The following is a 14,795-nucleotide window of genomic DNA, read 5'->3' as shown; positions in this document are numbered from 1 at the left end:
ACTTAGAAATCGAGTGGGGAGAGGGATTATAGAGTGGGGCAAAATTTTTATTAAATTTCATTATTTTCTATTTTCGTTATTTTTAGAATTATGAAGATACTTCATATATTTCATGTAAACTTTATCTTTTTGTGCATATTATAAAAAGAACCATAATGTGAAAAAAATCTTTTTTCTATAAGTAAAAAATTCTCGAAAATAATTTTGATTTTTTTTTAATTTTTCTATTCTAAGTAAAAAATAATAGTAATTTAAACGATTTCAATGATTCTTATATAATACAAATTCGTTAAATAATGAATTTATATTATAATAGATGTTTAAAATGATATAGTTTCAATCAATCGATATTGATTGAAATTGAAATCATCAAATTATTAAAGTAAACTTGTTATTTTAGAGTAATTTTATCGCTAGAATTACTTCAATCTTTCATAATCTTTTTTATATATCTTTTCATTATTTATATTTCTAATATTGTTTATATATATTTTTAGATATTATATGTCTTATATAAAATATATAAAAATATATATATAACTTTATATTGATTATTGTATAATTTTACATATTTATTACATTAATACGAAACAAAATAATAATAAAAAATATTAATATCAAGTAAATATAATATCAACACTATAAAATGATAAAAATATAAATATATAATGATAAAAATATAAATTGATATTATTAATTAAAAAATTCAATTTTTATTTCTATTAGTATCAATTAAATTTTTCTTAAGTAATGAAATTTTGCTAATAATTTTATTAGCAAATTTTAAATTAAAAATGAAAATAAAATTCTCAGTAAACAATTAAATATATATTTTATTTTTTAACAATTTCGATGCAAATATACTTTGAACAACTATAAACATTGGAATGTAAATTTTTTTTATTTATTATTCGTTATTTATTATTTATTTATTATTCGTTATTTCACTAGAAATAAAAAAATATAGTACATTGTTTTAAAAAAAAATGGCTTTGAAATCTTTAAAATAATTTCAATCAATAAAAAAAGTTTATTTCTATACATATTCTCTTTATCATACTTTATAAGAACTTAACATAACTTTATAAAAACATTTTTTTGATATCTTTAATCCTTCAAATATAAAACGAATCTAAATAATACAACAAACATCTAAAATAAAACATTCTGTAATTTTATTCGTTTTAATTTTATAATATACAATATCTTAAAATTACAAGATTTATTATTGTTGTTTAGATAAATTTTTAACATTAATATAATATATTAATATAATATAATATAAGCTGGCCATATTTGAAATAAAACAATCCAAAAAATAATTGTTATATTAAATATGCAAACTTATATAATTAACATTCAATAAACGGTATTATAAATGAAATTAATAACTATATAAAACTGATTATTGTAATATATATATATAAAAAATGAATTAATATTTATTTGAAAAATATGAATTATAAAACATATACGGACGTTTTTATAAATAATAAACAATACAATATAATTATAATATATGAATATTATATTATGAAAGTTTTTCGAGGCACATTATTTATTCAAATATGATTGTATAAAAAATATACTTCAGTCATTTTAATCGAAGCAATGAGACAATCTGACACAGATTAATTGAGACTAACAATCAAGACGTTTTATAAGCGCAATCTGATTAAGCTCATTACGTTTCTTTGGAAATATATAATTCTTTTCCTTCTTTTTTAATTTGATGATATAAAAAAATTGTTGTTCAAAAATTAACGTTTCATTTTATCGAGTATAGGAACGACCATATCAAAAGATGGACGTTTCCCTGGATCTTCATTCATACAAATCCTAATAAGCTTAGCAAGATGTGGTGAAATTCCTGGAGGTATACTAACGCGTAAATCTTCTAGTGCGATCTATAACAAATACAAGAAGGAATATATTTACATTAATAAAGATTTATATAATAAAATAAAAACTTAAATTAATTATATATAAAAATTAACTAACTTTCATGCCACATTCCATTGGCGAAAGATCTGCAAATGGAACTTCTCTAGTCGCAAGTTCCCATAATAAAACAGCGAAACTCCACATATCACTGGCCTCGAGATTTATATCTGCTGGACGTTTACTTAAAGCTTCTGGAGACATCCATGCTGGCTCATAAATTCGACCTACCTCTTGGAATGAAAATTTCGAATCCGCCATATTCACACGAGCTGTTAAATCTTCATCTATCTGCAAATAGAAATATTTTTATTATTTTGATTTTTACATATTACTAAAATATTGTCATTAATAAAATATATACCATTATATGTTTACTATTGAGATGAAATCTGCATCTATTTTGTCTTTCAAGCCCATGAAGAAATGCCATAGCTCTTGCAACATCAAGAGCAAGCCTAAGTGCACGCGCAGTATCAACAACGACACCTGTACCTCCATGTAAAAGCCTATGCAAACTTCCACGCGCCATATATTGCGAAACTGTAGCCAATTTTGGTGGTTGATTCACACAACCAAGTACAGGTAATACATTGGGATGTGAAAAAATTCGTAATTTCGGAAATTCTTCATTAAAGTCCCTTGAAATTCGAGCCGTGCATTCACGTATATTCAAAATTTTTGCTACAATATCATTATTTTGCCAACGTCCACGCCATGTTTCACCACTTGGTGTACTAGCTAATCGAGTATGTAGAGATAGATCTGCCATGTTTATTCCTTTATGTCGTGATAATGTAGCATCACCTAAATAATATGAATAAATAATTATTATTATAGATTAATAAATTTATTATTATAGATCATTAATTATATTATTTTCTGATTTAATATAATCATTACTTACGACTTCTAGTTTTTAGACCTAGCCAGCTTTGATCTTTAAATTGAATCTTCTTTAAATCTTGTCCATATTCTACAGCTAAATCTAAATAATCAATAATGTAATAATTTATTAATCACAAATATCCTATAAGAAAATAAATTGATTTTATGTAAAAAAAATAATCTGAATGTTTAAAATAATTTTATTTATATAAATTTTTTAAATTTGACTTTGAAAACAAAACTTCAAATAAAGAAATTTTCTTCTCTTTTTTGACTAATTTTCTGACATATAATCAATCAATGTTAATTATTACAGTTATAGGAGACCTTATATAAGTAAATAATAATTAATTTACCATTTATAAAATTAATCAAGTTCATTGAGACTAATAGTTTCCTAAAATTAAATACTAATCATACATTTTAAATTTTAACTATTAATCATATATTTTAATTTAATTTTTTCAAAAATTTATAATTTAAAAAAAATAATTATTTTTTAAAATATTAATATTTTTACCATGTAATCTTTTGGCTAAGTGACCTCGTGCTTTATCTAAAGGAGTATCTCCATCTTTATTTGCAATGGATACAAGAGCACCAGCAGCTACTAATTCTTCAGCAACTGCTTGATCACCCCAAAAACATGCATAATGAAGAGCAGTGTTACCATGTTCATTTGTAACATTGACATCTGCACGATTCCTAAGCAACTATAAATATAAATTTCATTAAATTTTTAAAAATTTATTTTTAAAATCTTTTTTCATTTCATTTTATGCATTAAATATATTTTACCAATTGAACTATTTCTTTATGTCCATGAGCAGAAGCAAGATGAAGAGGAGTGTCATCTCCTCTGTTAGTGGCATTAATACGTGCTCCTCTGCTAACTAATAATTCTGCCAATTTTAAGTGTCCTTCTTTACAGCACCAATGGAGTGGACTAAATCCATGGTCATCCCTATATATAAATAATGAATGAAATTATACTAATCCTATATAATTAATTAAACAAGTAGAAGTTAAAAAACAATTCAAGTAAGACCAATAAAAATATTTTTAAATTTGATCTCAAAACAGGATAAAAAAAACAAAAAATAACATTTTTTAAAAATTTTTTTTATTTACCCTTGATTCATATCATGTTCAGTGTCATCCAACCAAACACGCACTTGCATAGCATTTCCTTCACGACACCATTGAAAAATATCTTCCATTTTTCCAATTATCAGATACAATAAAAATGTTGTATAAATATTATAAGGGAGTGGCACTGCTCCGTGCTCCAAAACACTGAAGTCGTCATATACTAAATATAACCATACTTCTGTGAAAACAATAATGACATAAAAACTTCATTACATTCAAACTACATTATATTTAACAGATTGATTTGTAATGAAAAGTAAATCTATTTAATTATCGAAATACATATATTAATTTATAATAATACACAATGTTTAATATAATAATTTTATTCCAATGAATACAATTCTACATCTGCCCATATATGACGTGTAGAATTATGTCTGCCACAACCAGCTATTGGTTATTTCATATTACTCACACTATAAAGAATTCTCATGCACCAACTCTGTTTGGTTATTTCATATTACTCACACTATAAAGAATTCTCATGCACCAACTCTGTTTTACCAGAGATGATATACAAAAACTGTACTATGACAGATTCTATATGTGTAGAATATAGGTGATAGAGCATAGATTATAAATCTATAGATAAGAAACAGAATATATATGACATTTTTTGCTATTTTATATCATATATTCTGAAATATTCACTTCAAAAAAATATTCTTTTAATGAATTAAAGTATTCTAATAATGAAAACCAATTTAAAACTTTAAAACTTCATTTTATTATAAAAACCATAAATAAAATATAAAAAAAAAGTTTATCAAGATGATAATAAATAATATTTTCGTTTCAATTTCTAAAATTATGAAATGTATAAACAAAATTTTTATTCTATATTTTTTGAGTAATTTAATTTTGTATACATATTTAGATTATGACAGAAACATGATATTAATCTATAAATACATCATGTATACATAGATTATAAATAATGTAAAAATTGACTGTCATCTCTTAAATATCCAATTTTCTTACATCTTTCTAATAATCAAAAGATAGCGCTAATCCTAAATTCTTACTCTATTTTATTCTATCTTTAAAGAAATATTTTTTGTGTTAAATAAAGCTAAAGTTATTTTTTCCCCATTATTTGCTATCTTTGCTTATGTACCTTTCATTTATAGCATTAAAGATAGAATTAATTCCCAAATTTTTATTTTATTTTTATTCTTTTTTCATATTTCCATATTATTTCCATATTAAATTTTTTATACTTATTTATACATGTCTACAAACGATACGGAATGTTAATTTAACGCATTTTCGCAGATATTAATTTAACGCAGATTTTTTTTCAAAACTATTGTTTTATTAGATACATATTTATGTAGGTATTTTAATTTATAATTCTAAATTGTTAAAATTTATAAATAAATACAAAAACATAAAAAATCGAAATGTAAAAAATACTTTTCATATAATTCATATTCATATATTTTGCATGTAATTCAAAAATTGAACATCATAAAAAATATATAAAAAAAAATTGCTTAAAATGATTAACTATTTAACAATTATTTCAAATTCATTAAGATCGATAAAAAATAATATATTGATATAATTCTTATTCTTATTTTTGTGATAAAATATTTCTTAGTTTATTTTTGATTAATTTTATGAAATTTAATATTGTAAGATATTTTATTATACATGTATTTCATTTATAATTTCACAAAATTTGATTTCAATCACTATCAAATTTTGTAACATCGAAATGATACTAAAATGGTTTTCTGAAACTTTTCTAGCTATAATAAAAAATACATTAAATATTGTGTATTCTGTAATATGTAATATCTATTTTGCTTATTATCTATGGCCTGTGGCCGTACAATTTACAATAGTTCATAAAAGAATTTTTCTTTAAAAAAATTTTATAATATAATAATATTGTAAAAATTTAAATGAAAAATATTTATATTAAAATATCGTCAGTTTAAACGAATTATTCGTTATATAATAATGGAATTAAAAGAGGTTGTACGTATTTTATTCTGTGTTTTTATACATATTTTTTATTTGAATTGCAACGATGTGATTGTAATGTATATAGATTAAAAATGTAAGGATATGTAAAATAAAAGTTTTAAAAATTTAAAAATAAAAATAAACATTATGAATAACATATATTTGAAATTATATTATAATACTTGGTTATAAAAGCTTTTTAAGATTTTTATAAAAATATTTAATTAAATATAATATTTAATTAATATTTAAATATAAAAATTACATTACATATAAAATTGTTTATATATCTGATTTAAATTTTGGACACACATGTTTAATTTTTTTTTTTTAATTAATGACAAATTTTTAATACAAAAATGTCAGATGAAATAAAAATAACTTTAAAAGAAGCTCGTGCAGCATTTAAAGAAAACAAATATTTAGATGTGATTAAAAAATGTAAAAAGATATTAAAAAAAGATCAATGTAATTATGGTGCACTTATGTTATTGGCGGCTGCAATGAAAGAAATAGATGAATATAAATCACAAGTACCACTAATTCTTCAAAAAGGTATACAAATTCAAGCAGATAATCCATTAGCTTGGCATGGTTTAATAACTTATTATGAAAAAAATTTGGATGATAATGATTGTTATAACAAATTAGTATTGGCTTATTGCAAACTTTTACAAATTGAAAGGTATAAAAATATTCTATATATTTCATAAATTTATTCTAAAATTTATTATTAATTAATATTTGAAATTAATTAATATAAAATTAAATAATATTTAAAATTATATTTATCTTTTAAATCTAATATTTCAAATGTATTATTTAATAATTTATTTTCAGTGACTCTAAGTTTACATTTATTTTGAATAAAATCTCAGAGCTTTCATTACAACTCAAAGATGTTGCAACTGTAAGTCAGTGTATTGAGTATTTAAGTGAATTACAAAAAGAATTGGATGATAATAAAATTAAAATGATTGATAAAGTACTTACAAGAATTTTATTAGATAATATTAATAAGTTAGATAAATATCAAGATTTATTAAAAAATGTATTTAAATCTTCAATTACTGATTTTGATGCAATTGAACAACAACATTTTTATAGAAAATATTTGAAAATATTATATGACAAAGATGAATTAATTATTTTACTGAAAGAAGCCATAAATATGCATCAGCAATTCCCACAAGATATAATATCATTAGGTAAAATATTTAAAACAATACATTAACTTTTTTAATAACTAATATATGAAAATAATATAAAAATACTTTTTATTATCTTTTGAACATTTTTAGATTATATTGAATTTATATTGAATATTTTAAAGAATATTATTATTGTTATAATTCTGTTTACAATTAATATACATTATAGACAAAGAATAATTTTTTCTAACTTCTGTAATTTTCATAATTATATAATTATTGAATATTTTATTATTTTATATTTTTGAAATGTAAAATAATAAGATATTCAACAATTTAAAAATTCAGTTATATTCTATAATTGTTACATTACAATATATATATATATATATATATATATATATATATATAAGAATAATCTCATTATTTTTTTTTAATTTCAGAATATATATGTCGTATTTACTGTGAACAAAATATATTAGGTGAAAATTTTCCTGATATTGATATAACACAATTTTATGAATGTCTTCTAAAATTAAATAAAGAGTCTGAAATTGCTGCAGTTACTAAAGCAATATATTTAAAAAAATCAAATGACTTGATTACGGCACGAGAAATATTAAAAGATATGCTGGTATTAAAACCGCATTCAATACATGGTTGGATGGCACTAAGTGAAATAAGTATGAAACTTTATTGTTGGGAAGATGCAGAAATAGCTGCCAAACGAATATTAGAAATCAAGGAATATAAATTAAAAGATGAATTAAAGTATAAAATGGAACTAATATTAGTTGAAGCAATGAGTAGGTGTAATGATAAACATAAATGGGAAACTGCTTTGCAAATATATGAACAAGTAAGAATTTCCTCCATTTACAAAATTCATTTTTAATTGAATTCCTGATTTTCTGAATTTATCAATTAATACCCAAATATAGGGTACAGATGGAATATTTGTAGTATTAAAATCATACTGAAATCATTTAAATTGAAATAATTTAGCAATTGATTGTGAAATAAATTTCATTTCTAAGAAAGGAAATAATAAAAAATCTTGAAAACAAAATATACAATTTTTTAAAATGAAAAAGTGACTTTCGGCCCTTTGTAATAAATTTTTTAATATTTATTTATTATCTGTTTATATGCACTTATGTATTTGTTTAATTTTTAATTAGCATTTAAAAACACATACTTCAATGCAGTTGGATCTTATTCATGCACGTCTCAGTATATTATTAAATCAGCCAAATGCATATATTTTATTGAATAATTTGGAATCAAAGCATGAAACTAAATCACAAGCTAATATTCTTCGAGCGTTATATTTAAAACAAAACAAACAATTAGATGAAGCTGTGAATGTTCTTGATTCAGTCTTGGAAACTTCTGAAACATGGTTACTTTTGGGTATAATCTATTGGGAAATGGCAGAATATAATTACAGCTTGATGGCTTTTTTAAATGGAATAAAAGCTGATCGTTATAATTGGAAATGTCTAGTTCATTTAGGTCATTATTATCGCGAATATGGTAATGATATGGAACGTTCTAGAAAATGTTATCAAAGTGCATTACAAATTAATCCAAATTCTGAAGAAGCTGGTATTGGTCTAAGTACAGCATATAGACTTCTTAAAAATCAAGTAAGCGCAATGAATTTCATCATAAAATATATTTATTAATATATTTTTATAAATATATATTTAATAATATTTATAATTGTTTATTAATATATTAATGTATTAATATTTTATCATTTTTAAATCAATTATTGTAATGATATGTTATTTATAATTAAAATATATTTTAGGATGCGAATATCAAATTGCTACAAGTATTAACTGTACAAGGTAGTGGTCCTAGATGGGCATGGTTACAATTAGGCTTGCAATATCTAGATCAAGGAAATGCAGAACAAGCTATTAAAGCATTTCAACATGTTATTAGAGTTGATCCTAATGACAGGTAATCTTATAAATTAATAACTTTTAATATTCATAAATACTATTAAAATTAAAACTAAAAAATTCCAATATTATTAAAATATTTTGTATACAGAAACTTAAAATACAATTACATAAAATTTTGTAACTATAATATTATAATTCTGTATTTCTTTTCAATGTATTGTAAAAATCTATAAATTTTAAATTTTCTACAAATTATTTGCTATATATATATTTATGTTATTTTACATTTTATTTATTAGAATTATTTTGAATGTTTTTAAAATAAAAAGCAACATTCATGAATTTTTTTTTATTTAGACTATTTTATAATTAAATAAAATTGAAACATTGAAGCATATATACATTAATATTAAAAATAAATTCTTAAATAATTTATATAAACTGATCATAAAAATTACATATTATTTATTATTTTTTGTGTTTCACAAATTATAATATATATATAAATAATTAATTATTTATAAATTTATCAAAATAGTTTTATTTATTTTATCTTAAAGTTAAGTACTTCTAATTTTATTAATATCATTTATTTCAGTCATTGTTGGGAATCACTAGCGGACGCATATTTTATACGGGGTGCCTATACATCGGCATTAAAATCTTATCAAAGAGTATTAGAATTGTGTCCAAAATCATTATATCCAATGATACAATTAGCAAATATAAAATTGGTTAGTTATAAAAATTTTATTTATTGGTTACTTTTAAAAATTTATTATATTTATTACATTTATTTAAAATATTATGAAATTTTTAACAACTATTTTAAAAAATATTATTTTATTATTTTATAGATTATTGGTCAATATAATGAAGCAAAGAATGATTTTGAACATATATTAATATATGAATCACATTATATTCCTGCTTTAAAAGGATTAGCTGAAACTTGTTTAGCACTAGCAAAAGAATATACTGCAAAACAATTTTTGGGTCGCGCCAATGATTGTTTACAACAAGCAATGAACAGTTTGATTATAGCTATTAAAGAACGTAAGGATACATCCTGTATTTGGAAGTTACTTGGTGATATATGTTATAGAGTAGCAATATTACCTGAGAAATACAGTTATTTAAAAGTATCATCCATTTTAATAAAATATGAAGATATAGAAAATATAGTATTGCTTAAAAAACAAGATATGTTCTCTTTATCTATAAGGTATATATGAAATACTAAGATTCTTTATATTATATTCTAGTTCTCTGAATAACATTAATATTCTATGAATTATCTGATGTATTGTTTATTGCTTATGTATGTGAATTTAGGAATTTAGTATTGCAAGTCACTAGTAATATAAGATTTTATATTTGTACATATATTAATATATTAATATTGAATTTTTATTTATTATATATGAATAATAATCAAATAATTTTGGCATGTAAATTAGATTTTCAGTTAGTTTTGTTTTTCTTCATATTTTTTTTTCTTTTCTTTTTATATATTTTTTTATATATTTTATATATTTTATATATTTTATATATATATTTTATATAGTAATGTCTGTTAATATCAATCAAATAATTTTTCTTTATTGCATGTATATCTATTATTTATGAATAATGGAAATTCAACATAATATTATTTTTTTGAAATTATATATATTTTATTATTAATAATATATTATTATTAATTATATATTTTTTTCTTTCTTTCATAATTTGTTTTGGTGTAGGATTTTACTATTATATTCTGGCATAATTTGTTAGCATTTTCATTCAGCACTATTAGTATTTTCGGTATTTTTTTCTTTAAATATATTTTAAATATATATAGTTTTTTTTATCTACTTTTGAAATTATAAAAAGAAAGAAAAAAAATGAGATAAATAATTGGAATAATAAAATGTTTTTTAATTTTTGAAATAATATATTGAATTGTTTTTATATTATTTATTTAGAATGTTATTTAGAATGAATTAATTATTTTAATATATTTAAGTACATTTATTATGAGAAGGAAAAATTTTATTACAGAGTATGTTTCGAAAAATAAAAAAATGGGTACGTCAAAAAGATAAGACAAATTTCTTTAAAAAACTATGAATATATATAAGAAAATAATATTTCAATATTTTGTAACTTCACTTTTTGCAATATATAACTGCAATAATTATGTTAATTATGTTTAACTATAGATTTAAATAAATTTTTAACAATGTTTAAATCTAAAATATATTTTTTAAATATAAATAAAATATATACTATATTTTTCAGATGTTATTGTTGTGCACTATCTCTCTCTCCACAATCAGCTTTACTATGGCATGATTTAGCTTTGTGCTACTTAATGCAACTACAATATGATTCATCAATCAATCATAAAAATCTTGCTAGTAAAAGTCTTGCTGCTGCAAAACATGCTGTTAGATTAAATCCTTCAATATGGATACATTGGAATCTTTTGGGAGTTATTTGTATGTCACCATATATAAAAAACTTTGCATTGGCACAACATGCTTATATTATGGCAATTGATATAGAAATAAATAATGCCATAGTATGGTGTAATTTGGGAACATTGTATCTATACACAGGTATTTAAAAATAATAATCTATAATATTTCAAAATAAAATCATAACATAAGCTTTAGATATGCTAAAATCATCATAATGTTTTCCTCTTATATTATATAAAATAAATTATATTTATATATAATTATATAAATTAAATGTTTAAATAATGATCTCTATAATTATATTTTCATGTATAATTCAATAATATAATTGTATATACTTTTTATAACAGAAAATTTATATAAAGCAAATGAAGCTTATTCTCGAGCTCAGCGTGCAGATCCAGCATACATAAATAGTTGGATAGGACAGGCTTTAATTGCCGAAATGATGCATCGAAAAGAAGCAATGGATTTATTTAGACATGCAACACAATTAGGATATCACAGTCAAGCTGCCATAGGATATACTCATTGGGTACTTGATATGATTTTAAATTCTGATACTAAAAAAAACAGTTTAAATGTATATGTTACAGAAAATGCTGTATTTGCTGCTACTGATGTTATGACATGGTATATAGGTAAATTTATATTATTTAATGTTATTAAAATATTAATTAACAATCGATTATAATTATTGATTATTCGAATAATATCATTAAACAAAAAAAAGAGAAGAAATTTGTTAAATATCCTTGTATATATATTATTATCTTTTTAGTTTTATTTTATTTTTCTTTTAATTATTATTTCATTATTATTTGTTTCTATTATTTCAAATTTAAAAATATAAATATTAATTTTATGTATTTTGTTATAATATATATATATTATATTATATATTATAGAAAATCATCCAAATGATTGTTATGCTCGAAATGCATATGGATTATTATTACAAAGACAGAAACTTTATAAATCAGCTGCAGAACAATTTGCAGTAGCTGTATGTAATAGTATTAATAACAAAAAAGATCTAGTTTGTGTAAATTTAGCACATGTATTAATAAAACTTAAAAAATATAACGAAGCTATAAAATTATGTCAAACAGTTCAAAATATCAATTATAATTCTCAATGTCATTTAGCATTAGCTTTATTCAAAGGTAATTATATTTTTATATTAATATGTATTCATTAATATATTAATACATGAATGATAATGCCCTGTTAGGTTCAAAATACTTTTAATATCATATTTAAAAAGATTTTAAAAGATATAAATTTAATAAAATTTATTTTATTTTTAGCTGCAAAATATGAAGAAGCATATACCACATATGAAACAACACTACAGTTTTTGGCGAATACAGAAATAGAGAAATCATATGCACTGTGTGCAATGGGCGCAATAGCATATACCTTTCAAAAAGTAAATGATGCAAAAACTTTGCTTTTTCAATGCATCCAAATACAACCGCCTGTTATAACTGGCCTTTTAGCAGCTGCATCATTAGGGATATTACATGGTGATATCAATTTAACTACATTAGTATTAAATGAATTGCAATTATATGAAAATCATCTTGAATATGGTTATCATGTTGTGAATTTATCTGCATATTTTTATTTAATTGGAAATGATATTAAAAAAGCTATTACTATTCTTTCTAAAGCAATTTTTACACATCCTAGTAAGTAATATAGTATTATTCCAAAATTAACAATTCGCTCAGGACTGATTAATTATTCATTACAAGCCAAAAATATAATTTGATTTGTTTTTGTTCTTGAATAGGATTTTTTATTTGCAGGTAATGTAAAAAATTGGATTCGATTACTCAGGATATTATTGGAAACTAATATACATATGTTTAGCAAATGTGCTCAGAAAGTATTGTTCCTTAATAAATATATTACTTCTGAAAATCATGCACATGTTGCATGTGCTCTATCTTATAGTTATTTTATGCAAAATTTAGTACCAGCCAATATTATAGCTATGCAAAAACTTGTTTTCACTTATCCTGGTAATATTGAAAGCTGGGCTATGTTTATTGCAGTATTTTTATCAAGGTTTGTAAATGAATTTCGATTTTTGAATTTTTTAATTAATTTTTTTATTATTAAAATATTTAAAATTTCGATAAAATATCATAAAATATCAATTAAAATATCAACTTTTATAAATATATTTTTTATTTCTTTCACTTTATTATTATATATGTAAGCGATGACATAATTTTTAAAAGTTGTTGGCATTATCTTAAGCTTATTCAATTTAAAAACAATTTATGTGCAAATATGCAATAATGGCTGGCGATTTAGAATCGTGTTCGTAGTTGTCGAATATTGATTGCTTAAAATAAAAGATTTTAAATGATAAGCAATAAGCAATTGACGTTTTCAATGTTTTGAAAAATAGGAATATTATTTTTAAAAGACTTAATAATAGAGTGAAGAAAATGAGAATATCTTTTCTAAAAAAGGATTGTGAAAAATTTTAACGCGATATTTATCTCAAAATTTTAGAATTGTATATAAACTTGAGTAATTGACGTATTATCTTAATTATTTAATATCTTAATAATTTATATTAATTATATAAACAAAAATTATTTTCTAACATATAAAATATTTGAACAAAATAATTTAAGAATTTAATTTCTAAAATAAAAAAGAGAAATATATCCTACAAATATATTAACATTAAGTATATTTAGACTTCATCTCATTTGTACACTTCCAGATATTCTTTTTTTTTTCATTTATGAAATATATAATGTATTTATATTCATATATGTTTCAGAAATTTTAAAATTGTTCACAGGTCTGCAATTAAAAGTCATAAAGTTGATATCAAATGGCTCACAATGCTCATAACTAGCGTACAAAAAAATTATGAATCTACGAACTTGATGGCCAAATGGTTAAATGACAGCAAAAAAAAATTAAAAGAAATCTCCGTTAAATAAGACAAATTTTTTTCTATTTATAAATTTTAAAATAAATATAATATAAAATGTAAATAACTTGATACATAAAAAGAATTTTATATATTACGTTTATTATATTATGTTTTAAGATTGATTGAAATAAAAATATATTTTCTTATTAAAAATTTAAAAGATTATAAAAATGTTATTTACATATAATACTTTACATATATCTATATTATCGATTATTTTATTACATTTTCATGTTTTTAAATAAGTTTTCTACTTATTTCATTCGCAATTCAATTTATTTTTCAATTTAATTTATAAATTTAAAAAAAATATAAAGTTAGTAAAATAAATAAG

The 14,795-nt window shown here is 21.1% G+C and overlaps 2 protein-coding genes across 7 annotated transcripts; one reads left to right on the top strand and one right to left on the bottom strand.

Annotated features, from left to right (window-relative positions):
• Positions 1-1,153: 1,153 nt before the first annotated feature.
• LOC107993213 (integrin-linked protein kinase homolog pat-4) lies at positions 1,154-4,543 on the bottom strand. 4 transcript variants are annotated; one of them, XM_062076927.1, is made up of 8 exons: positions 4,453-4,543; positions 3,961-4,159; positions 3,628-3,793; positions 3,350-3,542; positions 2,849-2,929; positions 2,306-2,748; positions 2,002-2,232; positions 1,154-1,907 (listed from the first exon to the last, which is right to left on the bottom strand). In XM_062076927.1, exons 2-8 carry the CDS (start codon positions 4,047-4,049, stop codon positions 1,761-1,763), a joined length of 1,350 nt encoding a protein of 449 aa, XP_061932911.1. In that variant the 5' UTR covers positions 4,050-4,159; positions 4,453-4,543; the 3' UTR covers positions 1,154-1,760. The 4 variants fall into 4 exon arrangements, with proteins under 4 accessions (XP_061932911.1, XP_016905018.1, XP_016905017.1 ...); XM_017049529.3 differs by having other exon boundaries at positions 4,400-4,488; XM_017049528.3 differs by lacking the exon at positions 4,453-4,543 and adding an exon at positions 4,323-4,432.
• A 1,143-nt stretch (positions 4,544-5,686) lies between these two features.
• LOC107993208 (tetratricopeptide repeat protein 37) lies at positions 5,687-14,621 on the top strand. Of its 3 annotated transcripts, none has more exons than XM_062077047.1 (13): positions 5,687-6,643; positions 6,799-7,166; positions 7,553-7,968; positions 8,291-8,758; positions 8,926-9,080; positions 9,624-9,759; positions 9,883-10,250; positions 11,312-11,631; positions 11,844-12,134; positions 12,402-12,659; positions 12,804-13,187; positions 13,308-13,569; positions 14,303-14,621. In XM_062077047.1, the coding sequence occupies exons 1-13, from the start codon at positions 6,318-6,320 to the stop codon at positions 14,466-14,468; spliced, it is 3,918 nt and encodes a 1,305-aa protein (XP_061933031.1). In that variant the 5' UTR covers positions 5,687-6,317; the 3' UTR covers positions 14,469-14,621. The 3 variants fall into 3 exon arrangements, with proteins under 3 accessions (XP_061933031.1, XP_016905008.3, XP_061933032.1); XM_017049519.3 differs by having other exon boundaries at positions 5,811-6,643; positions 14,324-14,621; XM_062077048.1 differs by having other exon boundaries at positions 6,374-6,513.
• The last annotated feature ends 174 nt before the right edge of the window (positions 14,622-14,795 follow it).

The sequence above is a fragment of the Apis cerana genome, linkage group LG7, assembly GCF_029169275.1.
Source record: "Apis cerana isolate GH-2021 linkage group LG7, AcerK_1.0, whole genome shotgun sequence".
NCBI classification, from domain to species: Eukaryota; Metazoa; Arthropoda; class Insecta; order Hymenoptera; family Apidae; genus Apis; species Apis cerana.
The sequence above is the reverse complement of the archived record's forward strand: the minus strand, read 5'-3'. Positions and strand labels throughout refer to the sequence as shown.